The sequence below is a fragment of the Pteropus vampyrus genome, unplaced genomic scaffold, assembly GCF_000151845.1.
Source record: "Pteropus vampyrus isolate Shadow unplaced genomic scaffold, Pvam_2.0 Scaffold146, whole genome shotgun sequence".
In the NCBI taxonomy this organism is placed as follows: domain Eukaryota; kingdom Metazoa; phylum Chordata; class Mammalia; order Chiroptera; family Pteropodidae; genus Pteropus; species Pteropus vampyrus.
This window is the reverse complement of record NW_011888927.1, coordinates 3827649-3854649: the sequence shown is the minus strand read 5'-3', so window position 1 is coordinate 3854649 and position 27001 is coordinate 3827649. Positions and strand designations below refer to the sequence as shown.

At 35.5% G+C, this 27001-nt stretch overlaps 1 protein-coding gene and 1 pseudogene across 2 annotated transcripts in view; both read left to right on the top strand.

Annotated features, from left to right (window-relative positions):
- PLCL1 (phospholipase C like 1 (inactive)) overlaps positions 1–27001 on the top strand; it is a 302941-nt gene that overhangs the window by 248430 nt on the left and 27510 nt on the right. For both annotated transcript variants that reach the window (XR_002782490.1, XM_011369215.2), the window contains exons 4-5: positions 5988–6063; positions 8197–8306. Coding sequence is in view for 1 of the 2 variants with exons in the window: in XM_011369215.2 (XP_011367517.1) it covers positions 5988–6063; positions 8197–8306 (186 nt within the window). In the remaining variant the exon portion in view is untranslated. The remainder of the gene's footprint in view (positions 1–5987; positions 6064–8196; positions 8307–27001) is intronic.
- LOC111745118 lies at positions 20–138 on the top strand (annotated as a pseudogene).

Here is a 27001-nt window from a genome sequence, read left to right as displayed (position 1 = left end):
GTTTTTAAAACAAGTTGTTGTCTATGGCCATGCCACCCTGAACATGCCCGATCTCATCTGATCTCAGAAACTAAGTAGGGTCGGGCCTGGTTAGTACTTGGATGGAAGACCACCTAAGAATACCAGGTGCTATCGACATAAAATACATACATACATACATACATACATACATACATACTATACATACATACATACATACATACATACATACATACATACTATACATACATACATACATACAAGTTGTTATGCAGTTTGTGCATTGAGACTTCCTTCATTTGTTGGCGTGGTAATGTCTTCTGATGCATTTTCTGTATAAGGGGAGAACTGTTAGCATCCTGAAGGTTGACAATATATTCATGTGATATGAGGGTCCCAAAGTCTCTGGATATCAGAGAAACATCACTAAGCAAGTGTTTCAGGCTGGCTTCTTTGTGGAATGTTGTTGCCGTATCTTCAAAGTTCACTTTACATTCCTGAATACTCGGGTTCTTACAGTACTCTTAGTTAAAGGCAGTATGAGGTAGTCAAACTGGCCTGAAAATTCTGGAGAAGTGTCGTGAAGGTTAGTCATCCGGTAATTTTATGAATGAACTAACTTTTAAATAGCTGGATAAAAACAAACATTTACAATGGTTACTCACTATATAGCCTACAACTGTTTGAGAAACAGAACAACTGGAGAAAAAAATGTGAAATGAAAGCTGCTCACTGAAGCCGCTCCTGTCACTATCATGTATGTGAAGACAAACATCCTTTAGCCTGCCCTGTGCGAGTTCTCTTGTCCTACACCATTATAAACAAGGCTTGGAAATGTGACTCAGAGGTAGTCCCAGGACAGAGAATATCTTAGCAATTGCTTGCAAATGTTCTGACCTTATATGTGTTCCCATTTCACTGAAAATTATCAGTCTTAATAGTATTGACTTTGCTTAAAAAACAAGAGATATCCACCTATTAGCATTGCTTTTATATGACTTAAAATTTAAGAAATTAAAAATAAAAGAAAATTATCTTCATTCTGGTTAGCAAAAATATATGTAACAGCAATCAGATTTTCAAATGTGCCAAGTTTAATAAAATTCATTTTATTTTAAACAATCTGGACAAACTAGCTGCAACAGAATGAAAAACTAAAACCCAGTGTTTTGATTAGAAGGAAGGTAAGAGATAGATCAATAATTTCACTTTTTTTTAAGGGGAGAAAATAATATAGGTCTAGAGTCAATTGGTTTTTTATTGACTGGCATATTAAGTGATTGACTTTCCAAATCTGATAACTCTAAAAAGCAGTGGACACAAATAAGTTCATTTCTTTCCAGGTTTCATAAGAAAAAAATCTATGTTGGTTGATACATTTTGAAAATTAGACTTGGAGGAAGAAGCACTCATGGTAAAAAATGTATTTTCATGATTCTTTACTTGATGAATTAATTCTACTTTATTAAATGTTTATCATCATCTTGCAATAATATCACTATCACAGACCAACTTAATAGCTTAGGTCTGCTCCTCAAGAATGCCTGGGTTCTAGACTATTTTACTAACTAGCTGGGTGGCTTCAGGCAAGTCAATTTGGGGCTCAGTTTTTTCATCTATAAAATGGGATTGTCGATGATAGATGGTCCTTGAGGTGACTTCTAAATACCAAGTTCTGTGGTTCTAAAAGTTTAGATATAATTCAGAAGAAAATTGGAATCCATGCAAGGTTTATGAGTCATGATGTGATAGAAGCTTGTCTTTTCAGTACCATTAAATAGTTACATTGACTCTGCAATGATCTAAGGCAATTAGTTAAATTTCCTGTTCAAAAGAGCTGAAAGGACAATTTTTTCACACAGGTTGAACAATTAATTGTCTGAATAAAAATGTTATTGTCCCCTTCTGTAAGTTTTCATTTTAAATAAATGATTTTCATCTTAACTGACAACTTCGCATACCCCTGTTGAGGACATATCTAATGCATAAAGTAATGCCACCATTTATCTAAGTAAGTCCTCTATTCATTTAGGTACAAAGCTGTGGCAAGGAAATAAGATCTACTGGCAGATATTCATGTGACAGAACCAAAGAAGCTTTTTGTATTACTACAACAGGCAAGGCAAATGGAAACTTATTTACATATCTGAGACATCAGATATGTAAATCGGGCTATTGCCAGTTTCTATTGAGTCTACTCGGTCTTGACTAGCTAGGTGTCCTGACTACCCAGCTGAGGGGTTATCTGAGGACATGCTTCTCACCTTATCACCTTGGCTTTTACACTTTATATTTCATTTCCGTCAGGATCTGTAGAAACCTAGAAAGGAGATGAAATTCAAATCAATCATTTTCCTTCTTAACAATTTAGGTAAATTACTTAGCTGGGGAAAAAGTTGAAATTATTCATTTAAATGTGATTTGGAATTGTTGCTACATTTCAGCCATCCACCTTATTTGTCTTCTTTACAAATATTAATAATTGAAACTTCACTACAGAAAATAGAATAAAATTATTTTTCTATATACACTAAAGGTATTATCACAGAGATGATCAAGTGCTCTTATAAGAAAAGTTCATATGAACAACAATTTTAAATTCTGAGAATATTAATGAAAGGTATTTTAGTGTCAAAGTTTGTGACTTTTATTACTAAAGGATTACAGATTATTCTGTAAGAAATCTCAAAGGGATGCTCTTCTATGTGGAAAGTTAAATCACATTTGACTATCTTTTTAAGAAGTATTCTGTTAGACATTGGAAAAAACAAACTTCTTAGACTATGAGTTTAACAAATATTTACTTGGGGCTTTTGAAGAGAGCCAGAATCATAGCATTTGTTCTATGTTTTGGTCCTGACTTTATTTTTTTACCTCAAATAAGTAAGAAAGTTTTAAAATTTATTTTATTGTCTGATATTATTATATTTTCTATGAGGCTCATTCTGTTAAAAGCTTTACATTTATTTTTCAGTTTTAATTTGAAAGAGAATTAAGAAGCATGTAAGATTACAGAAAAATCGAGAAGCCTAGGGAAAGAAAAAGACTAAAGGCAAAAAGGGAGATTAGAATTCAAAAATGACAATTATAGGTTTGAAAAGTGATCAATAAATGAAATAAATGCATACATGCATGAGGAATAAATGTATAGAAGAAATAAGTATCACAAAGTAAAATAGAAAATAGGTGATTATATAAATGAATAGATGAATCTGAGAATATAAAGGTGAATAAGATTGGGTCCCTACCCTACTAGAATTACAATTTACTGAGGGGGTAAGGGTAGGAGATAATATAGGTAAACGATTGTTTGTAATTTAAGATAGAACATTTTTTAAAATTGTGGACAAAATAAAAAGATAGAATGTCCTAGGAATTTGGACGTAAGAAAGGGAGGGAAGAGAAAATCAGGACACCAGTGGAAAAGGGGACATTGATGTGAGCTTTGAAGCGAGCTTGAAGCCTGGTAAGACTTGACTGGGAAGACAGAAAGATGCAGGGGGAGAGGTAGAGATTGTAGATTAAAAAAAAAAAAAAAAGAAGGGGTCATTTGAATGACCCTGAGGAAAGAGCAGCAAGGGGTGGGATTGAAAGTCTAGGTAGAAATGTTATCCCTGGCAAAAGAGGACTACACTTCCTTCTCAGGTTGTTACAAACAGGCTATGGAGTTTTAGAAAGCAGGAACTGTACTCTTTTTGTTTTCAACACTGAGAAGATAACTTAGTAAAATATTGCGAAGGAAACTATTTTTAAATCAGAGAATGGTATCGTATATTCTCTACTTAGAACAAAACCAAGAGAAATGAATATAAATTGTCAGTTAAAACATTACTAAAGGAAATGATCAATCCTATTCCATTTTTTTTTGCATTTTTCTTAAAAAAGATATGTTTGAATCTGGTTGAAATGCACTGATTATAGGCATACCCTCATATTTTTTTCTGGTGGGCTAGGCCAGGTGACTTCGGGATGCTACATTTCAGGTTTAAAAGATTGCATGTATGTGAAGACACACAATCTCATGGCCAGGACAGACAAAATTAGAAAGGTGCTATTTTTTTTTCATGAAAATAAATGAGATGCCAGGAAACTGGGATTTTAATTCCAACTTGATCATTTATTAGTTCTGTTTTTTGGCGGGTAAGAATCTTAACTCCTGTAAGCCTTAGCTTAATTTTTTAAATATAATTAGGGGAGTGGTCATGATAGTTAAGATTCTTGTAGCCTTAAAATTAAATAATTCTAAAAATGTACAGTATATTACCTATTTTGCTTATGGTAAAGTCACAGAATATATCTTTCTTTGTGAATGTTTCCCTAGCTCGAATTTCATGAAAACATTTTGTCTGCTACTTGACTAACTAGAACATCTGGTAACTTTTGAAAGTATTTTGAAAACTCAACCGATGTTGCATTTATGAATGCTAAGGTTGAGAAAGACTAAATCGGATTGCCTTTATATGAGATCTTTCCCTACCTACAAATTTCACTTACTTGGAAGATGTAGTAACTCCAGCTATTGTTAACCATTCGATAAATTGTTATTCATAAGCATTCCACTTCTTGGGAGTTGAAAGAGTTAACTAATGCAGTTCAAAAGTTTGACTCAGTCGAGAACTTCTTGAGTGTCTAATTTTATGATTTTGATAGTCAATTTAGGCATTCAAATAAGTCACTTTAGACTAATTACTGTAGGCAAAAAATATGAGTATTTTAATTTTGTTTGGTTGAATCGATTATTCTATTTTATTCATTTGAATAGACTTCTCCGTTAGACTATGAGCTCCATGGAGATAAAGATGTGTCTGGTTTTGCTCATCACTGCATCCTATCCCTCATACTTTCCATAGTGCTTATACATAGTGGCTGCTTAATAGATATGTGTTAAATGAATGAATGATATGATTTTACTTCTATGGAGTTATTAGGCACTAACAATTTGTGATTTAATGTTCTTTTCCATTAAAAAATTTTCAGTCATAAAGCACTTTATATTTGGAAGTGATCGTACAAGACTATAATTCGTTCAACAGCATTTAATTATGAAAAATGTCTTGCTCAAGACATTTTATGTCTACTTTGAATTCTGCCTTGAACTCCCTTCAGAATTTTGAGTCAGACAGATAAACATAGAATAGCCAAATGAAATGAGACAACATTTATTGAGAGTAGAAGAGTGGCTGGAAATTCAGGAAGTGTTAGATTGCCTATTGGTTGCCTTTCTTTAGTCATTTTTCAAAAGGGCCCCAAATCTCTTGTCTTTCTGATCATAACTTATCTACTATCATCTTCCCCCTTCTTCATATAAAGACTTTTTTTCCTTTCTCCATCTCTCCAACAGTTGTCTTATTTCCTCTACTTCACTCAGTATATTAATTACCTCTTGGACATATTTGCTTTCTATCGAAATATGGAGGGCAGGGACACCAATTTCTTTGTTAGTACGTACAAGCTCTCTTGAGTTAACAGCTTTGAAATCTGACCCACTCCTTGTTCTTGTCAGTGGAGCTGGAGCCCTTCTAGAGGGAGGACTAGACCTTTACCACCTTTGGACCACCCACATCCAAGCTGCCAACTTCATAAATGTCTTTGGTTATCTCATAGCTCATCACTGGGTGGTTCCCTATTCTGATTCTCATTGCTATTATCTCATTATCACTTGCCTTGTGTTGTAGTAACTTTGGGGAGGACGGAGTGGAATAAGAGGTGTTCATAAATATTATCTGGGAATGTGTATGCATTTATTCAACAATTATTTGTTTGACACCCATTGTGTGAGGCATGTTGCATAACTGGAACAATCATAGGTAGGTGACTCTAGCTCTGGTGTTAGAATGGGTGGGAGTTGGAACAGAGATTATTCTTTCCTTTCCCATCTCTTGTGGTTAAGGTCATGGTTCTCCATTACTGGCAGTATCATGTGAATCTCTCTGTATGTACTCTTCCAATGAGCCAGTTTAAGGGTTTCTGACAACCACCTTTTTGTTTTGATGTTTGTTTTGTGACAGATGATTCAAGAGAGCCGGTTTCTCGTAGAAATGGCTGACACAGTCCAGGAAAAGATTGTGCAGTGTCAGAAAGCAGGTAATCTTCCCCAACTCCACCCCATCCACCCCACCCACCACCATTTTGTTTAGAAATCATAATGATAATCCTTCGCAGAGTTTTTAAAAACATTTCTAATCTTACTCTTAAAATTCAAGTATTTTATGCCATGGTTTAACTATTCTTTGAGTTCTGCTTAAGTGTTTGGTACGTAAGAAGTCTAGGTGATAGTAGGTGGGGTGTATGTGTATATATGGGGGGTGGTGTCAGATGATTTCTAGAGAGGTGAGAGTTTCTTAATCTACTTTTGTAGTTTGTGAGCCTATCAGAATCTTTTACTACTGATATGGAAGCTATGGTTCTACACTGTCTCTTAAGAACCACTTCATTTTTATAATTGGAACCATGATCCTTTAATCTTCTAGGCTTTTGCCTCATTTAGTAGTCCTCATATTAGAATGATCTTTCTTAAGGATGAAATGGGTCACATATCTATGAGGGCACACTTCTGTTTATGTTCACCTTCATCCACACCCCTGTACTTTTATCTCTCTTGGATCCATGTCTCCTTGATCCACACATACAGTAATGATTATGATGAAGATAATGACAGTAATGACAATTGCTTGATATATATATGATACACTAAACACATACACTATGTTACTTTGTCCTCATAACAACTCTGCCAAGGTAGTCATCATTATAACCAACCTATAGATGAGGCATCTGAAATTTTGAGAGATTGGGTGAATTACCTAAGATCCTGTATTAAAACATGGTAGAGCTGACCTTTGAAACTAGACTAGATTTTAAAAATTGTGCTCTTTACTGACTGAGCAGCAGGCTAAAATATTTCAGTTGTCAGGGATCACAAAAATAATAAAACCAAATTACATAATGCTCCTATGTGCCAGGTACTACTTTGAGAGCTTTATGAGTATTGATTCATTTACTCTTCATCACAATGCCTTGAGGTAAACACTCTTGTTATTACCATTTTACCAATGAAGAAACTGTACTGTGGAGAGTTGCAGGGACTTTTTCATGCTCACGGACCTGTTAAGTGGTAGAGCCAGTGTAAGTCCAGGCGCCATAATCATGCTCTTGCCCAGTGCTATATTTGTGGTGTTGGTACCAGGAAAGTTAATTTGGTTTAGACTGCATTAATAAAAGCAGAATAGCTAGAACAAAGAGAGTGGTGGTAAATCCTCATATCATGTGGGCTGCTTCAAGTCTTCTTTGAGTAGATGTTTCAGGATGCAGGTCTCTACAAGCTTGACTCTGGTAAGCTATGAAGCAATAGACATTATTAGTAAGCTGAAACATGTTGGAATGTTTAATCTGGAGAAGACCCTAGTGGACTTTATCTAATATCTTTCTTCAAATATTTAAAGGGCTGAACTGCAGAAAAGAAATTAGACCTTGTTGGTCTGGGTCTAGCTAGCACCAAGGAATGAATAGAAGTGCCAGGGAAAGAGACTTTAGCTTGATACCAGTCATAGCTTTCCAAAGCTGAAATGAGCCATCCAGAAGAAAGAGTGATTCCCATCCCTGATGTGCTAAGACAAAGGCTGAAGAAGCAGATCATGGTGATGTTTTTTTTATGTTATTCTAGCTTGAGAGAATGGTTGAGCTAAAAATAACATCAAGGCCATTCCAAAATCTGAAACAGTTGGGTGTTTCCAAGAGTGCTATTTTTGAAAAATCTTTTTATTTTTACTCAATACTTACTAATTACCATTGTTATCTATGTGGGCTCCAGAGCCTATTATCAAGCCAAATGGATGGTTCACAGGAAAAGAGTAAGATATGTGCATCCATCCCATATGGTTGCCATTCACACATTACACTATTTCATGTAAAAAAACAGGCAGAGAACAAGCAAGATAGATATAACTTGTTGGAAGAATTTGCTTCTTACCTTCTCATGTCTTTGTCTCTGGCTCCTGGCTGTTTAAAATATAATTTGGTCTAATGCATAGATTATTGTTAGTTTTCCCCTAAAGATAACTATTTGGTGGGGATGAACAGAAGGGGAAGGATAATGCAATTTTGGGATTTAGAAATTCTAAGAGGACAAGAATGGGAAATTATAGTTTTACTGATAACATTTTCATAAAAATGTCTATTTTTCTTCATTTTATCCTAAGAATTGTTCTCTTTTCAAAGGGATGGAGTTCCATGAGGAACTTCATAATCTAGGGGCAAAAGAAGGCTTGAAAGGAAGAAAACTCAATAAGGCAACTGAAAGCTTTGCTTGGAATATTACAGTATTGAAGGTAAGTGAAATTCTCAGGTGCCCCTTTCGCCTTTATTTTTCCACTCATCTCTCCAGCATATAGCGAAGCATCAATGGTTAAATACGGTGATTTGAATTTTTAAGTAATGTATGGCCTACTCACCTGATTGATGCTCTAAGTAATGGGGACATGCATACTGGGGAAGCTGACACACTTTTTGCCATAACAGGACAATGAAGTTTGTGATAGAGGCAGAGGACAGTACACCTAAATCCTATCCATTGCCTGGTGTTTGTGTGTGTGTGTTTTTACCCACATGAACACTTCTGTTCAAGTCAGTATGGCTGTTCTTGTTTGTGGAAAGAATAAGGTCAAGTGTTGTGCGAGAAATATCTAACACAAGTAATCTGAGAGAGCCTTAAACTACAGAATATCTGGATCCATGTAGGATTATTTTATTATAAGAAAAGTCTCTATAAATACATTTATTTTTACAAATAACTTTGGAAGTCAATTTCTTGAGATTATGATTTGCTCTACTGAAAATTAATTTTAGGATTTTAGGTAAATATACCACTTTTCGTATTTTTATACATGAAAGAGAAATGATTTAGGCAATTGGAGCAATTTGTTCTTCACAGTGTGAGGGGAGAAAAACAGCTACAAACAAAATTAATAATCGCTGACATTTAAAGAACACATATTCCTTGCCAGGTGCTGTTTTATAAAGTTTATTCCAATTAGCATTTTAATACTCATGACAACCCAATAATGTTATTCTCATTTTACAGGTGAGAAAACTGAGGCATTGAAAACTTTACCCAAGGTCACCCAGCTAGTAAATGGTGGAGCTGGAGTTTGAACCCAGGTGGTCTGCCCCAGAGCCTGTGTCTTTAATCTGCTCTGCAGAGAAATGCTGCACATTTATGTGGAAATGCTAGGTGAACTGTAAGACATATCACAAATATTAATAAAAATTCAATCCACAGATATTTGTTGAGCCCTACTATGGCCTGGGCTCTGTACTAGGCATTGGGGATTCATTGCGGACCTACAAAAGAGATACAGACCCTGACCTCATGAGTTAACAGTCTAGGGGCAGGGAGCGGGGTTGGGAAAGATAGGCATCATTGGCTTAATGTGCAGGGTAGAGCTATTGCATTAATATAAAGAGGAGCTTATTATAATACTAGAGTACAGTGTGGCAGTGCGAACCCTAATACAAATAAATGCTTTCTGTTCAGGAGATATTTACGTGGGCTTATTAACGTGCTAATCACTGAGAAAGGTGCTAGGATCCAAATATCAAAGGAGTAATATCTGGGCCTCCAGGGCTAGTCTACAAAGGGAGACCGACATATAACTAATAAAGGCCGTTGAATATTCAGCACTTAATATGTGACAAGTACTCATGGTTAAGTAGTTTACATACATTTTCCCATTTCTCTTTGCAACAATTTTGTGATCTTGCAACAACTTATGTTGACCCTGATAAGACTCTCCCATCTCACAGTTGAGGAAATTGAGGCCTAGGGAGGTTTAAATGTCTTGCCTTCAGCTAGTAAAATGGCAGAGCTGAGATTTTAACTCATGCCTCTGCTTCTGACCATTACCCTGTCCTGCTCCTGTAAAACTTAATCCACATGACTAAGTCCAGGCAGCCTAGAGCGGGGGTGAGGATGCAGGCTCTGTGGCTCTGTGTGCAGAATGCCTGATAGCTGTGAGGCTTTCGCCAAGTTCTGTAATCTCTCTGAGGGAGATAATAATATCCACGCCTAGGGTTTAGTGAGAATTAAATGAGATAATACATACGAAAGATCTAAGTCACTACTGGGTGGGCTTGTTAACCAGGGTGCCCTTTTCCATGTTCTGGACAAACGACCTCTTGAAATTTGAAATTTTAGATGAGAGACAAAAAGACTGGACTCTACTGGAGACTCTTAATTCCAGTGGTGCCTCTGACAAATCCTGCTGTCTATGACTCTTCCTTTATTTCTTAAATCTTGGATTTGGAGGTCTTCGTTCTTGCTTTGTTCTCCGGCTTTCCTATTGATTTGCAGAGCTCCTTAAAGTCTTCTAATAAATGTCCCTTCTCTTAAGTTTACTAGGGCCAGTTTACATTGGTCACAGCTGGTTGAGTTAGTAATAATCATGCTGGTAAGATAGAATCACCAAATTAGTAAGACATGGCAAGGATCACCTATAAAATTCTGCATTGCCTACTGAAAAGGTTTACTTATACGCTAATTTATACAAGTGCACCCCACTATCTAGGGGGACTAGAGATTAAACTAATGTTGGTTGAATATGTGGGCTTATGTAGCTAAAAATATTTAATTTCAATGTAATTTCTAACAAGTAAGGGAGGAGTTGGAAAAAAAGAGAAACGTGCCTTCAGGTAAATGGTGGGTTGCCAGCATAAAGTGGTTAGTGGAAAGGGGCATTGGCTTTAAAGTAAATTGAGCTGAGACTGAAAAATAAATTTTTTATGTTTTCTGCAATTCAGTATTGCATTGATCTGATATTAACAAATGACAGGGAAGCTTGAGAAAACTTTTCAGAGATGAAAATGAATAATATAATGAATATGAATTATAATTAAAGTATCTAGATTTTGCAAACCAGAGATCAGGACTTAGAATCTAGCAAAGAGGCTACAATCAAGATGGTCCTAGAAGCTCCCATACATATATATTTAATTCATATTTTAGCACCATATACAGGTCCAGAGTAGGGACTTGCTTAGCAGATCTTTTGCGTTTCCCCACACTTTTGCCAATATCCAACTATATTTTTCCTTTTATTCTCTTTTTCTTTGTTTTCACTATTGAACACAAAATTGATCTCCTTAAATTAGCCACCATGTTCATTTGGGTTGCTATGATGATCCATGTCCCATGACTCTGTCTTCAGGATCTTTTCCAGATAATCATAAGACCAAATAACCATCTCACCCCACCCTCATGTATCGACAGTTCCTTTCATCTGTCTTTCTCCATGATGTTCTTCAGAAATGACTTTCGGTTATTAACATAACATTAAAATCTTACAGTGAGAATTTTTTTCTGTTCTTTAAGTCTTCCCCAAAAAGATACAACTTCACTTGCATAGCTCACCTTATTGTAGTCAATGGTCATTAATTTTTGAAGTGTTTCACGCATGAGAATTCTAAGATCTTCTCTTGGAAGAGAGATATAAACTTAAACTATATCACTGATAAAGCACTATGCTATGAAGTGGAATTCATTTAAAGTCTTGGACTCCATTCAGAATGATCTAACTCTTTAAGTACAAAAAGAACTTCATTGTAGGATTGTCACACCTATAAAACTGAAATTCAAAAGGACAAAAGAGTAATGTTTTGGCAAGTTTTTCCAATATATTTTTCTAACTTAGCCTGTTGACTATTTTAAGGAACTAAATCCCATTATCTTTTATTTTTAAAAGTTTGATGAAAAAAATAAATTTTAGCAGTCTGGAAGTGTCAAGTAGAGGTATATAAAAATAATATTGAAGAGAATTTATAATTTAATGCATTTCAGTGTGTGCCATAAAACTGGGTCTTTTTTTATGGAATTATGTCCAGTAGATATGACTAATTTTTTTTCCCCCTAATTTTTTGGCTTTTTATCACTGCTTAAGGCTTTGCTCCTTCTGCTTTTATCTTGACAACATTTTCATTTTCTTTGGGAAGCACAGAGGCAGCCACGGCGACCGTGCCTCTTGGGGCTGCTCTGGGGTCATATAAAGAAGGAACATGTCCAATGTTCTCCACGTTGTCCATTGAGAACTCCAGCAGTGTTTCTGGCAGCTGCTGTTGGCTCTCGTGGCAGTAGAATTGGGAGAAAGGTTAGGTTTCCTCCTGAGCCAACTCATTCAGAAAAGAACAGCTCTTTATGAAGTCTAGAAAAAGACCCCCTATGACAACAATGCATTAATAAACTATTCTTCATATTGATATTACTATCAATTATTAAGAAACATAAAGCAAAGTGGTCAAGAGCACAGACTCTGGAGCCAGATACTTTCTAGCTCTGTGGCCTTGGGAAAATTTCCTTTTGTCTCTATGCTTCTGAATCAATTGGGATATGATAGGTTGTGCTGTGGTACAAAAAAAAAAAAAATTGAAAATCTCAATGCTTTAAAACAATAGCCTATTTCTCTCATTCTCACTGTATGTCTATCATGGGTCAGCAAGCGTTACTTAGGAACTCAGGCTAATGGGGGCTCTATCTCAACAAACACTTCTATAGTCCCAGAGGTAGGAAAGCACAATTGGTTTTAAATATTTCTGCCAAGTAGTGTCACATGTCCATTCCACTCACATATGACTGGTCAAATGGTCAAATCTGACTTCAAATGTATACTTCCTCAAGAAAGGAGAGCAGATATTGCTGAATATCTGATATTGCTGAGTCTACCAGCAACAGATTCCTCAACTATGTTTGCCTATAGGGCTATAGTAATACTAAATGAATTAATAAATGAGTGACTAAAGGAGTTTTAAAGCAGTGTCTGGCATATAAAAAGTGCCATGTAAATGTATGTTATTTTTAATATTAATCAGGAGCATTCAGTGTTTACGATGAGTAGTTAGGTCATTTTCATACAACATCATAAGTAATTTTAAGGGTAACCCTGTAAAGTTCCAATTATGACAGCCATTTTACAGTTAGGAGAATTGAGACTTGAGAGGTTAAGTAACTTTCCCATTGGCACATAGGTAATGAGTGATGAAACAAGGATGTGAGTCAAAAGCCCATGCTGCCAGCCCACTGTGCTATATTGTCAGAATATTTATAGCACCATAATAATGATAGCTTACATTAACTGAATGCTTTCTATGTATCAGGTATTGTACTAAGTGCTTTATATTTATTATCTCACTTAATCCAAAAGAGTAAGTGTTCTGTCCAGCTAACACGAGCATTTCAATCACTTGGCAATGTATTCTTACAGAGAAGAAAGGTACATTGAGAGAGTATAGCTTGAGACCACCAGTTCTTGTTCATTAAGCAACTCTTTTCTTAAGTTGGCTTCCCAAGTGTATGTCTCTTTTTTGTTGTTTGTTTGTTTGTTTTCCAAATGTACTTTTCTAGTGGAGATGAAATGAGTTGACTAAGTGATATAATTATTAGTTTATCTCCTGTGAACTTGGTTAGGATGAATCAGCTCCGGAGGTCCTGATCACCCCTGAGTGAATGGATGTAATTAAACCCTGACAGATACCATTGAGATGTGAAAACAAAACAAAATTACACCAAAAATACCAAAGCTGAGGGCCAGACCCTGGACCCATCCTGAGAACTTAACCAACTTCCTCCTGCTTCTCTTGGACAACATCATTGTTCACTGGCTTTTAGTCTGGATATTGCCAGCTTCCATATCTTCATGAGATAGAGGAAGTTTAAGAGTTGTGCCTCCAGCAAAAACTGCAAAGGCCAAACTCTTTTTCATATGTCTTCTCCAGCCTACTTCTCCATAGCCTCCGTTCTCTCAGATACTTACCCAAAGTAATACCAAGAGATACCGTAAGTATCTCTCAGATACTTACCCAAACTTTCCTTAATCACTTAAGCTGTTAGAAGAGAAGTCTTGGAATCTTCTTCTTTTGAATAACAAACTTGAGATGATTTAGAAATATGAGGTGAAGTCCATATGGGTAAATTCCTCAAGTTTCACTGAGAAGAAAGGAGGATCCTCCTGAGAGGCAAAGATGAAGAGCCTTTTAAGTCACCAGCCTTGAGAAGCCAATGTTCAAACAGTTTTAACAAAACTTTAATTCTGGCAAGTCTAAAGCAAATACTTCTGAATGATACATACAAAATAACAAATTTGGGGGCCGTAAATTCCCACTTTTTTTTTTTTGGATTATCTGTGAGTTTAGAGCTATATAGGAATTTAGACTAGTTTAGAAACCTGCAACTAATTAATATAATTTAAAAAATTATCTTCTCTGGGGCTATATTTTCTCACCTAAAAATGAGATCAGATTTTATGGTTATATGTTATTTTCAGTCTTCTTCTGTGGCTCAACTACATTATATTGTTTAAGTACTTTGGTCGTTTTGTCACTTAACTTATCAATAGTCTAAATAAATCTCTCTATTTATATATACTATCTTCTATGTCTTGCTCTCCTAACTTTTGTTTTTTTTCACAGCACATGGTGCTATAAGACTCTAATTATACCCAGTTTCTATTCTTACTTTATACAATCTCCAATTGTGATTCTTCCCACTGCTCTCTTCTCTCTTCCTGACTGCTCTTTCCAGATGAGATGCTCTTTATTTACCTTGTTGGGAATTTTTTTCTGTTCTTTTTTTCTTTTTTTGTCATAGCAAAATACACATAACATAAAATTTACCATCTTAACTATTTTTAAGTGTATAGTTTAGTGATACTATGTATATTTATAATGTTGTAAAACTATCACCTCTATCTATCTCCATAACCCTTTTTACTTTGTAAAACTGAAACTCTACACTCATTAAATAATAACTCCCCATTCACTCCTCCCTAGTCCCTGGCAGTTACCTTTTTACTTCCTGTTTCTATGATTTTTGACTACTCTAAGTAACTCATATAAGTGGACTCATATAATATTTGTCTTTTTGTGACTGGCTTATTTCACTTAGCATAATGTCCTCAAGATTCATCCATGTTTTAACATATGTCAGAATTTCTTTCCTTTTTAAGGCTAAGTAATGTTCCATTGTATATATATATATATATACCACATTTTGCATATTCATTAATCTAATGATAGACATTTGGACACAGCCGTGTTTTAACTTTTTATAAATAATGTTGCTATGAACATGGGTATACAAGAATATGAGATCCTGATTTCAAATCTTTTGGGTATATACCCAGAAGTGGACTTGTTGGATCATATGGTAATTCTATTTTTATTTTTATTTTTTTGAGGAACTATCATACTGTTTTCTACATTGGCTGTACCATTTTACATTCACCCCAGCAATGCACAAGAGTTCCAATTTCTTCACATCTTCACTAACATATTGTTTGTTTTTTGATAGTAGCCATCCTAATGGGTGTGAAGTGGTATCTCATTGTAGTTTTGATTTGCATTTTCCTAATGATTAATGATGCTGAGCATCTTTTCATGTGCTTATTGGCCATTTGGGTATCTTCTTTAGAGAAATGTCTATTCAAGTCCTTTGCCCGTTTTTGAATTGGGTTCTTTGTTTATTTTTGTTGTCGTCGAGTTTTAGAAATTCTATATTCTGAATATTAATCCCTGATAAGATATGTTACCTGCAAATGCTTTATTTTATTCTGCGGGTTGTCTTTTTACTCTAATGATATTATTTTTGGTGTCATATCCAAGAAATCATTGCCAAATTCAGTGTCATGAAGCTTTTGCCATATGTTTTCTTGTCAGAGTTTTATAGTTTTAGCTTTAATATTTAGGTCTTTGATTCATTTTGAATTGATTTTTATATATGTTGATAGGTAAAGGTCCAACTTCGTTTTTTTTGCATGTGGATATCCAGTTTTCCTAATACCATTTGTTGTAAAGACTGCCTTTTCTCATTGAATGGTCTTGGTACTCTTATCAAAAATCATTTGACCATATATGCAAGTGTTCATTTTTGGGCTCTTGGTTATATTCCCTTGGTCTGAATGTCTGAGTTTATATCACTACCACACTGTTTTGATTACTGTAGCTTTGTAGTAAGTTTTAAAATCATGAAATGTGAGTCCTCCAGCTTTGTTCTTCTTCGTTAATGTTGCTTTGGCCATTTGGGGTCTCTTGACACTGTTGGGATTTTGATAGAATTACATTGAATTTTTGGATCACTTTGGATAGAATTGACATTTTAACAATATTACCTTTCTGTTTGGAATTTTTGCAAACAAAATGCTCTTTTATCCTTGGTTTCATTCTGCAAGGTGTCCCTGCAGTGAAAATACTCAAATAACATTATAGAGGTTTTGATAAATTCAATTTATAACTCACAGAAGTCTCTCCAACTCTGGAAATATAGATTGCAGTCTGATAAATTCCATAGGTTATGTGCTGTATGGTAAAAAGCAAATTGCATAGAATGGACCACATAAATAATTACTACATCAAAACATACTTACATCAAGACATCTATCTAGCCAGGTAGCAGTGCATTTACCTGCTCAAAAACTTACTTACAAATCTAAAGAATTTCTTATATTATTAGGTTAAGTATACCTAATAGTGAAATTGAGGTTATATATTAATCTAGTCTATACCTTTCCTAGACCAAATTTAAACATTTTTAAATTTAATTTTTAATTTTAATTTAATTAAATATTTTTTTGCTTAGCGTATGTTGTAAAAATAATATTTAAATTTTGGTAAGCAGTTGTGGTATTTGCTATGCTGAAAATGTTTGGTGACTAGAACTGGGAAGGGCAAAATAGCAATGGTGCCATAGTTGAGGTCTGTGTACATAGCGGCAACCGGTTTAGTCCCATTCAACCTAGCAAGCCCTAGACTCACCTGTCATCTCAGCCTACTGCCTTACCATGCGTATCATTTATCATCAGGAAGAAGGTAGCAGGTGAGAGAGAATGGATGGATCACGTCTAGAAAAACAACTCCAATCTCATGTCAGTACCATTATCTTCAGACACCAAAGAAAATGTTACTAGGCCTTATGAAGTGAGGAATTGCAGTTAGAAAACACAGTGTATGTTCCTGGGGCTTTATAAGCTCAGCTTGATATATTTATACTTGGACTAGGTGTCTGAAAAGGTCTTCTTAAATACATTTTTCAGACCTTGTTATTGTTGGCTTATTAGTATAAAATAAAAGAACTTTCTTTCTCTCACATCTCAAGAAGTTAATTTTATTTTTTTTCACTTCGACATTTATAAATAAGAAGGTACAAAGCATAAAAGAGGCTTCTAATCCATAATTTGACAAACATTAATTTTATTTATATTTATTTTGGTAAAACCATGTTCATCCATTAGACAGATATCTGTGTGTTCCTACAGCGTGCTAGGCTGTATGCTTGGGAATGTACTGATGAATAAAAACATGGTCTCCAGGTCTCATGAAGCTGACAGTCTAGTGGGGCAGTCACTTAATAATCATACACTACGTGTTAAATTTGTCTCTGTGATGAGTGCCGTGAAGAAGTTGCTTGGCGTTACAGAGAGTGTACGACGAGATTTGATTTAATGAGAGAGGTCAGGAAAGTCTTCTATGAGGAAGTACAAGTTGAGCAGAAAATAGATATCTTTAGCCTTTCATGGATTCTAAAACCCTGCCTTGTATCTTGATACTTCAGTGTGGTTGCCAAAACAATCTGAAAATAATAATGAAAGCAAAACAAACCAAAATAAAGATGTGCTGGACCTCCAGAACTTGGTCTGGGGAGTTCTAAATGTCTGCCTGGCTCATTTAATTACCACTCATTAGCCTCATAGCTAATTTGTTATTATATCAAATCTGGTCATGAGTCATATTGTTAATTACAAGTGAATTTAATCACTTGCCTTCTAAAAAAATCATCTGCAGCAACGTTCTGTGTCCATAAAATTCATTTGACAGCTTGTCATTGCAGGGGTGGATGTTAGTTTTTTAGAGATTTCTGTGTTTTAAAGCTGAAAAGATTCAGAGAGAAAATTACATAGTAAAGAATATTCGCTGTATTAGCATTAGAAAAAAGGATAAGTTCCTTTTTTAAGTATAATTAATACATCTATCATAATGAAAAAGTCACATATCTGAAACATGATTTCAAACAGCTCTTGTCCATCAGTATAGGATGGTTCAGATGGAATGTTAATGCTTCTTAGCAATAAGTGGGCTGGTTACATAGTGTCCAGATTTCTGTCTTGGGTAGCTGCACCCCAGCTGTCTGCCCAGGAGGTTAGTAGAGATAAAAAAACAGGCTGTTGACATGATTATAGAAGTACAGGCCACTTTATCTCCAGTACAACTAAATTTAGTGTCTCCTGGAGGTACATTTTTTTTTTTTCAGATAAAAGCAACATTTTATAATGATTCTGAATAATTCACAAGTGGCAGAATCCTAATGAATAGATGCATCATAGACCAGAGGACTTGGCTCCAACTTGTGAGACTAGGGAATAGGTCTTACTTTTCTCGCAGGAAAACTTTTTTAGAGAAAATTTGTTTCTTACACACAAAATCTTAGTCTAAGATGAGTTTTAGCTAAGGTGTCTTAACTCTGATGTCTTAACTCTGTTAACTATTTCCTACAGTGATATAAGTGGAAAGAAAACAATGATAACGAAAGTATTTTGTTCTATTTTCTCATAGCCCTTTTAGGTTTTTCAGACACAAGCTCCTCGGCTCTTTCTTTGTTACCCTAGAAAGAAGAAGATGGGATACAGCTTTCTAATTTCCTTATTCTTAAATCAGAGCAATGTGAGCTCACTTCTCTGAATATGTGTGTGTGTGTGTGTGTGTGTGTGTGTGTGTGTGTGTGTGTGGTGTGCACATTGTCAAGCGAGAAAAAATCCAGATCTAGGTAAAGAGAGATTTTATTATTGCAATATGGGGAAAGATCCCATCGCAATAAATAGAATGCTCCTTCTGTTAAATCTGTGAGCTTCTCTAAGGTCAAGCAAAAAGTATTTTCCTTTTACTGGGAGGGGCGAATAAGCTAGAAAGAACTAGTGGCTGAGTGGTGTGAACCTTAGATGTCATTAAGAAGAGGGTATGCTTGGGGGAGGGTCAAGTTCAGGGACATTAAGGAAGAGAGAAGCTTTGGTAAAGTTTGCTTAAGTCAAGGAAGCAGGTATTTTGTCCAGTTCAGCTACATCATTTCTGAAAGGGAACTTGGATAGTCTGTGTCTGACTTTAGCATAGGTAAACAAGGAATATGCATTAGTCTTATCTAAGTCATATGGTGAATGGTGGTTCTTAGCAGTAGCTATTCCCTGGAACACAAAAGGGCAGGGGATTTCTTAAACTTCTGCTTTACGGGAGCACAGGACTCAGGTAAAGTTTAACATTTGTCAAGGTACACATATACCTATGTAAATATGCATATAAAAACGTTATATATATATGTGTGTGGATATGTGTATATATACATACATGTATATACATATTCGTAAATATAAATATGTAAAGGATAATTTAGTTTAAGAATAATGAAATTAAATGTTACTCTTTTAAAGCCAATTAAAAAGATCATAATGGGCAGCAAGAAAATTTCCATCAATCCAGAAGGGGTTATCTTCCAATTTAATTCGATTTCTCTTATTTAAAATAGATCCAGTGTGCTCAAATATACATCATGTATGAGAATATATACTCATACTAACAGGCAGGTAGAGAGAAAGACCTCCTGCCTTCCTAACCTTATTTCCCACTGCTTATAAAACAGTTTGTATTATTAATCACTCCCCATATATTAGTAATACTTTAAGCATTTGTAATAAGTGAAGGTACCTATTCACCAAAACAGATTAATTAGGAACTGAATTTTCCTTTTAAGAAAAAACCCAAAGCTTTATGAAAAGATTAGTTATCCATTTTTTTTTTGAAAAAAGTGAATTTTTAAAAGTAAGTTTAGATTCATGAAAAATTTACACATAACTGTTAAGAAAACTATTTGATTAAGGCAAGAAATATTCATCATTATTATGATTATGATGATCATCATATTAATGTTTTGAAAGAAGATAACTTCTGGAAGGGAAAGACGCCCTTTCACAAAACTGTGACTTGTAATTGAGTCTTAGACTTTTGCATTATCTAATGACTATGGAAAGATTATCAAATCATTAGGTGGAAGCTGCCTGCTTTCAGAGACAAAAAAGAACATAGGCTTCTTTACTATCTGAAGAGAACCTTTGGTATGCAGCAAAATACACTAACCCCTCAAGATTTGGTTTGTAAATCTGCCAGGACAAAACTAAGTATTCTAAAAATAGCCAAACTCTTTGAGAGTTTACTTAAAAGATACCATTAACAATGGACTTTTGAGTCAATGGACTCAGGGATTGAAAGTTCTTTAACTGCTTTACAATGTATTCAAGATGAAAAGATTACAATCTAAATCTCTCTGAGGTATCCCTTAACCAACTAGAATATTCTAGACCTCCCAATTTTCTGCTGCTCAGCAGCTGGCATTATGGAACAACTAAAATAATGTTGGTTTGTGAATGCTGTTGTCTAAGAAATATTAGTCTCTTGAGCCAAAAAGAAGTTCCTTATAAATTGCTAACAAATCTAGTTTCAGCAGGTAGGGCTTTTTCTTTTTTCTTTTTTTCTTTTCTTTTTAATGCATTAAGAGATGTATTTCTCACATACATTTAAATATACTAGATTCCCTAAAAGTATGGCATGAGTTTCAGCAGTTAATTCTGATTGCCTCAGGTTCAGAAATGTGGGTTTGTCTCCCTTTAATTTTCTATTTCTCCAGATTTCATTGAGCTTCACTTTTTTAAAAGCAGAATGTGTAAGAGGGAATGTTTAATGTTTTAGAGAATTACTTGTGTTCTCTGGTGGTACCTTATTAAATCAATAGTTTAATTCCTTCAGACTGCCTGAATGAGAACATTTTCAACATCTAATAGAACCATAATGACACTCAAGAGCTGTGTGTCATTATGGTTCTATTAGATGGCTGGTCGCACACCTTCCTTATTCTCTTATCTTCCAGATGGTTCTTTACACTTATTATACATGTTGTAAGAAACAGGCTCTATTAGCTATTGTGGATTTGATATCAACCGAGAAACTGTTCTCTTAGGCTGCTAAAAATGAAGCTGGCATTGTAAATACTTGTGTATGAAAAGTGTGTTTTAGTAGTAACTGTGTCCTAATAGTAAATCTGAATAAATGAGACTAACGTTCATTAATTGTTAAGAATTAACATTCTTAACAATGTATATTGTGTATTCTGTGAGTCAGCCCATGGAGTCTTTTCATGTAATCTGAAACCAGAGAAGGAAAAAGCTAGCAACTTCCTTCCTGTTCTCTTTTATCTGTAATAAATTTTTGCCTGGGAGAGGAAGACTGTCACTGAAAGGAACAATTATATGTATATATAGTGTGTGCTTGTGTTTGTGTGTGTATGTTATAACATAGTCCTCTGGCTCTTATAGTAAACAATCCATTTATTAACTCCACTCATCGTAAACTCTGTAATATATGTACATATAATAATAACAATATTGGAGAAATGACATCTTCCTCTATGTTTTTGGTTATTTAAAACTATTCTCAGTCGTTCTTGTGCAAAACATTAAAATGTGTATAACAATATATTTACAAGAACTGCCAGGATAGAAATTCCATATCTGAATTTTAGAAAGTACTTTCTTAGCTACTGAATTACAGTTATACCACTCAGATTGAATTGTTTCTGTCATCCTTCACTTAATAACCACCACCTTACAGATTATTGGATCTGTCTCAGAAAGTATACTTTTGTTCTAGAACTTCCTCTCTGGTCAGAGGGAGAGGGAGCAAATAGCAGAGTGATTACCACTGTCCTTATTCTTTAAATAACTGCTCCTGGGAAGGTCATTTCCTTTGGCTCCTTTGTCAAGGATACCAGGAAGACTTTTCACAGGAGACCTTGAACTACAGCTGGCCTCGATAATTAATTACACGAGATTGTGAATTTCATTGAAGTTAAACATTAGTGCGACCAAAATTATCTTCCTGGAGCTCATGATTAGGCATTTCTGCACTATTTTTTTTTTTTTTTTTTTTTGCAGCACTAGCGTTAACAGTCTGCTGGCTGCCTTGGCCTGAGGTGCCACATGCTAACTGCCATGTGAGTTGTGCGCTACATGGCTGTAGGGGGCGCCATTCCTTTCAAATCTGTGTGAATGGTGTCTTCTAGATTTGTCATGCAGCTGTCATGAAGTTGTCAGTGTAAGCATTTTTCTATTACTAGTCTTCTGCTTTCTATGAAGTTTTTGGGAGTGTCTTTAAGTATTTATTACTTATATTAATTGTAACTATTGTCTATTACAGTGATTTTTCCTTCTAAGGTTTACATTTATTAGATGGCTTAGGAATTTCAAAAGGATCCATGTTTGGCAGTGTGTCTTCTTGTGAACCTGTCATTTATTTGTATGTTGAAGCATGGTGGAGAAGCTCAATAATCTCGAGATTTCTATGTATCAGATGAGGAAAATTTCATTTGTAGCTTAGTTAGATCTTAACTTTGATTGGTTTTGACAACCAAACATAGTTGATTCATTTTATAACTCTGGATGACAGAAATAGAAGGCATTGGGAAAATACTATCCCATCCCCTTTTAAATCTAATACAACCTTCTTGTGAGAGAAAATTTAAGTAAAAAGCTTTAATCTCTGGAAAAAATCTCTGAATTCACTGAAGAGGATTGAAAAACAAACAAACGAACAAACCAACCAACCAACCGACCTACCTTTTCACGTAGACTAGAGTGAGAAAAATGTTTTGATGTTTGTCTGTCAGGTGGAGGAAATAATTCCAAGTTCTTGGCTGGGATAGAAGGTCCTCAGTGATGAACCTTTGCTTAGTTCCGTACCTTCACGCTTCAGGCTCCCACACTCCCAAAGTCCTGTGTGTGGTTCTAGGAACATGTTGGGCAGTTTCAGAATTCCACACCTTCACTGTGCCATTTCTGCTTCTTGTAATGTTCTTTCCCTCTTCAGTCAACTGACTGGCTCCTCATCTCTCGCATCCAGCACATATGTCATCTATTACATTTTCTAGGGTAGCTTTCCCTGCTATTTTCTCTCCTAGCCCCCTATTTCCCAACTCTCATCAAAACCAGATAATCAAACTCCTTTTTAGTGCCATAGCTTTAGCTTATGCCCAATTTTGTTTCTGTGTTCCCCACACTGATTCACTGTATTGTAATGATTGTCTTTTCTCACTCCTTCAAGAGACGCTATGCTTTGGCATGGTGCTGAGCTTAAACTGAGAAAAGAGGGGATTACAGAAGCTCAGAAATATGTTCAAGATAGCATAACTCACTAGTGAGCAGTGAAACTGGATGCAAACCTTGATTCATGTGATTCCAAAGCCTGTTTTTAACGTCCACAGTCATGGGGTCCACTTGGGAAAATGGGCATTTCTGCTGTGCTTGGTAGCTTCATTTTCTCATGGGGTTGACATTTTGTCCTCTTCCTTTCTCCTTCTGCCTCTGGGAAGTTTCCTTTTTATCTTCTCTGGCCTGAGCCTTACTCAGGCTCATCTTTTCCTGCCAGGGTATTCCGCCTTCACAGAATATAGGCAGGCGCCCGTGTCCATTAGACTGGTAATTTGGTTTTAGCTGCTTCTCTCAGTAGGCCTAATGCTCACCTTTATTTTTTCATCTTCTGGGTACCCATCTCCTGTCTGTCAGGCAACTAGTGACTATTCCCAGGATTTTTATAGAGGTGCACAGGTTTCTAAGTCACTTCTTCCAGCCATTTTCCTCCATTCATGCAGTGCACATGTGGTGTGTGCACAAATATTCTGAATATACATTTTATATATTTTTTGGTGGCCCTGTTTTATATTTTACAATTCTAGTGTCCACATTCAATTTTTTATTATTACAACAGAAGCAGCACATGGTATATGTTGAAGATGTGTTTATTGAATTATGCGGACATAAACCTAGAAAAGAGTATTAAAAAATTGTTCTAGTGTAATAAAACTTTAGTCATTATTGCTCATAAGAGGACTGAAAAGAGATAATTTAATTCTCTTTGGATTTCTTGTCTTTTTCCAGCCTGGTTGAGACATCATTAACAATCCAAGTGACGGAACTTTAGAATTTTTTATATGATCTTTTTATAAAATCTGGGTAACTTTTATTCTTGAATTTCTGCCTCCATTTGTGAATCATCACCATTTTCATCGCTGCCACTTTTTAAGTATTTATTGAGAGCTCATTGTATACCTAGTGCAATAAATATATTAAAATGCCCCGAGAGTTTGTTCTCCTTCCTAGAATTCACTTATGCCCCAAACACACAAACCTTCTCTCATTGGTCTTAGTTACACTTTTAGAAAAATCCTCTAATCTTGAGGTAATCATTATTTTTAATCAAAACTTGTGACTCATGAACACCAGAAAGAAATGGGACATTTTAGAGGAAATCAGAATATTCGTTGTAAAACTTGGATCAAGCATATGATTGATTGGAATTAATGAATTCGACTCTTTCAAATATTTTTCTTAATACATAATGTACTTTGGCAATAACAAATAATAGCTAACAGAAAATGCTTGTTCTCTGCTGGACAATGTTCCAAGTACTTCATACTTACTAATAACTTAATTCTAATAACAACCATGTGATGTAGGCACTATTTGTAATTTGTACATGAGAAAACTGAGGGATACAAAGGTTAGGTAATAGCTCACTTTTAACAAAGTCAGCTGACTAATGAGTGGCAGAGGCAGAATTAAAACCCAGGCAGTATGGACCTGGAGTCCTTGTCCATAGTATGACAAGACTGCCCCACCTGTTACATGGCTATTTCATGTATAATATATGCAAAACACATTGACAAGAGTAAATCCATTCTTTATCATTATAATTAAAATTATAAACATAAATATATAAATGCAAGGTAGTATCCAGATGGTTAGAGAAGGGTTTGTTTTCATAATACAATAGGCAAACTATGCCAAAATTTTAAACACAGAGGTTTCCAATGTTGTTGGATGTAGTTAATAGATTAAACTGACACACGAGTTGGAACGTTAAAAAGGGTGACTGTTATACGCTGGATTGTGTACTCTCAAAATTCATATGTTGAAATCCTAACCCCAGGATTTTAGAATGTGACTGTTTTGTAGACGGCGTCTTCACAGAGGTAACAAAATTAAAATGAAGTCATTAGGATGTGCATTAACCCAGCAGGACTGGTATCCTTATAAGAAGAGTTTAAACATAGATACACACAGAAGAAAGACCATGTGAAGACACAGGGAGAAAATGGTCATCTCCAGGCCTCAGAAGAAACTAGCCTTGTCCATACCTTGATCTTGGACTTCTAGCCTCCAGAACTGTAAGGAAATAAATTTCTGTTCTTTAATTCACCCAGTCTGTGGTACTTTGTTATATCAGCCCTAGAAAACTAATAACAGCGACTGTCTTAGTCAGTTTGGGCTGCTCTAACAAGAATAGCATAGACTGGGTGGTTGAAACATTTACTTCTCACAGTTCTGGAGGCTGGGAAGTCTGAGATGAGGTATCAGCAGGTCAGATTCTGATGAGAACTCTCTTCCTGGTTCACTCACATTGTGGAGAGACAGCGAGCTTAGGTCTCTTTATACCCTTATAAAGGCACCAATCCCACCATGGGGGCCCTACCCCCATGTCCTCATATCCAAACCTAATTACCTCCCAAAGGTTTTACCTCCAAATACCATCACATTGGGGATTAAGACTGTAACATGTGAATTTCGGAGGAACACCAACAGTTAGTCCACAGCAGTGACCCAGGAAAAGAAAGATCGAAGGCTAAAGTTTAAGGAGTTTTCTAACATAAAACCCATTAGGAACCCCGCCCCCCACTACCAATTTCTATTGATCATTGGCTGAAAAATATCATTTAATTAGAATGCATCCTATGTGAAGTAGGTGACTTGTTCTTGATGTGGGCAGATAGAATAGTCTCCATAGTGATGTGATCAGAAGAGTTCCACTAGCTTACATCTCCCATCAAATGTATCAGTTATTACTCCACTGGCTCCTGCCTCCCCCAGATATACTTGTTATCACACTACCTGACCTTGGAATTGCTATTTGTGTCATGATCAGTCCTTTGTGTTTTTTTTCCTCCAGAAAATTATTTTTAAAAAGGGCCTGACTAAAGTTAGGGGGCAATGTATTAGTTATAAAAGAATAGGCTAGTTTTGGGGTGAATTGACGATTTCTTGCCAGAATTAAAGAGCTAGAAAATGAGATTTTGCCAGGGTGTGGATAGCAATAGTCCTAGGAAATTCTAGGCTAAGGCGAATGTGTATTCAGAGACACCCAATTTATTCTTTCATTCAGCAAATGCTTTGGATCTCCACTTTGGGCAAATCCCTGTGCTAGCTGCTGGAGATACATGACAGAGGCAGCCACTGCATTCAAGAGTGTGTGTTCTTGTGAAAATTGCAGGTGTTAATAGTGCAAGCCATAATTAGTTAATTAAATTGTAATTGCAGCAATTACAATTTATGTTAGGAAAGAGGCTGGAGAGAGTGAAAAATTCTGTTACTTAATTCACTATATTACTGAAGTTTGACACCATCTTTTTGTTGATGCATCCAGTGTGGAAAACATTAGCCTCAGATATCTATTGAAATAAAAGTAATTAAAATGAAATAAAACTATATATTCAGTTCCTCAGTGCCACTAGTCACATTTCAAGTGCTCAGCAGTCACATGTGACTGTGACTACCGTATTGGACAGCAGAAATATTGAATAGTTCCATCATTGCAGAAAGTTTCTTTGGCAGACACTGTCTGAGCTATAGTGTTATGCCAGGTTATGAAGTAAAATAAGAGAATCCTTAACTGTTAATTTCTTAGAGAATAGAAGATATATAACTACCAAAATAGTCCGCTTTTGGCTGCTGGCCACAGTATAATTCTCATCTTAATTTGACTTTCAGAATGAGAAATGAGACTTGATTTAAACTACAGATAGCTTTCCTTTTTTTTTTTTTTTTTGTATTATGAATATTGAGATTTTACAATCTTTGAGTGTTCATTTTCATATTTATGAGCAATTCATCCATAGTAACTA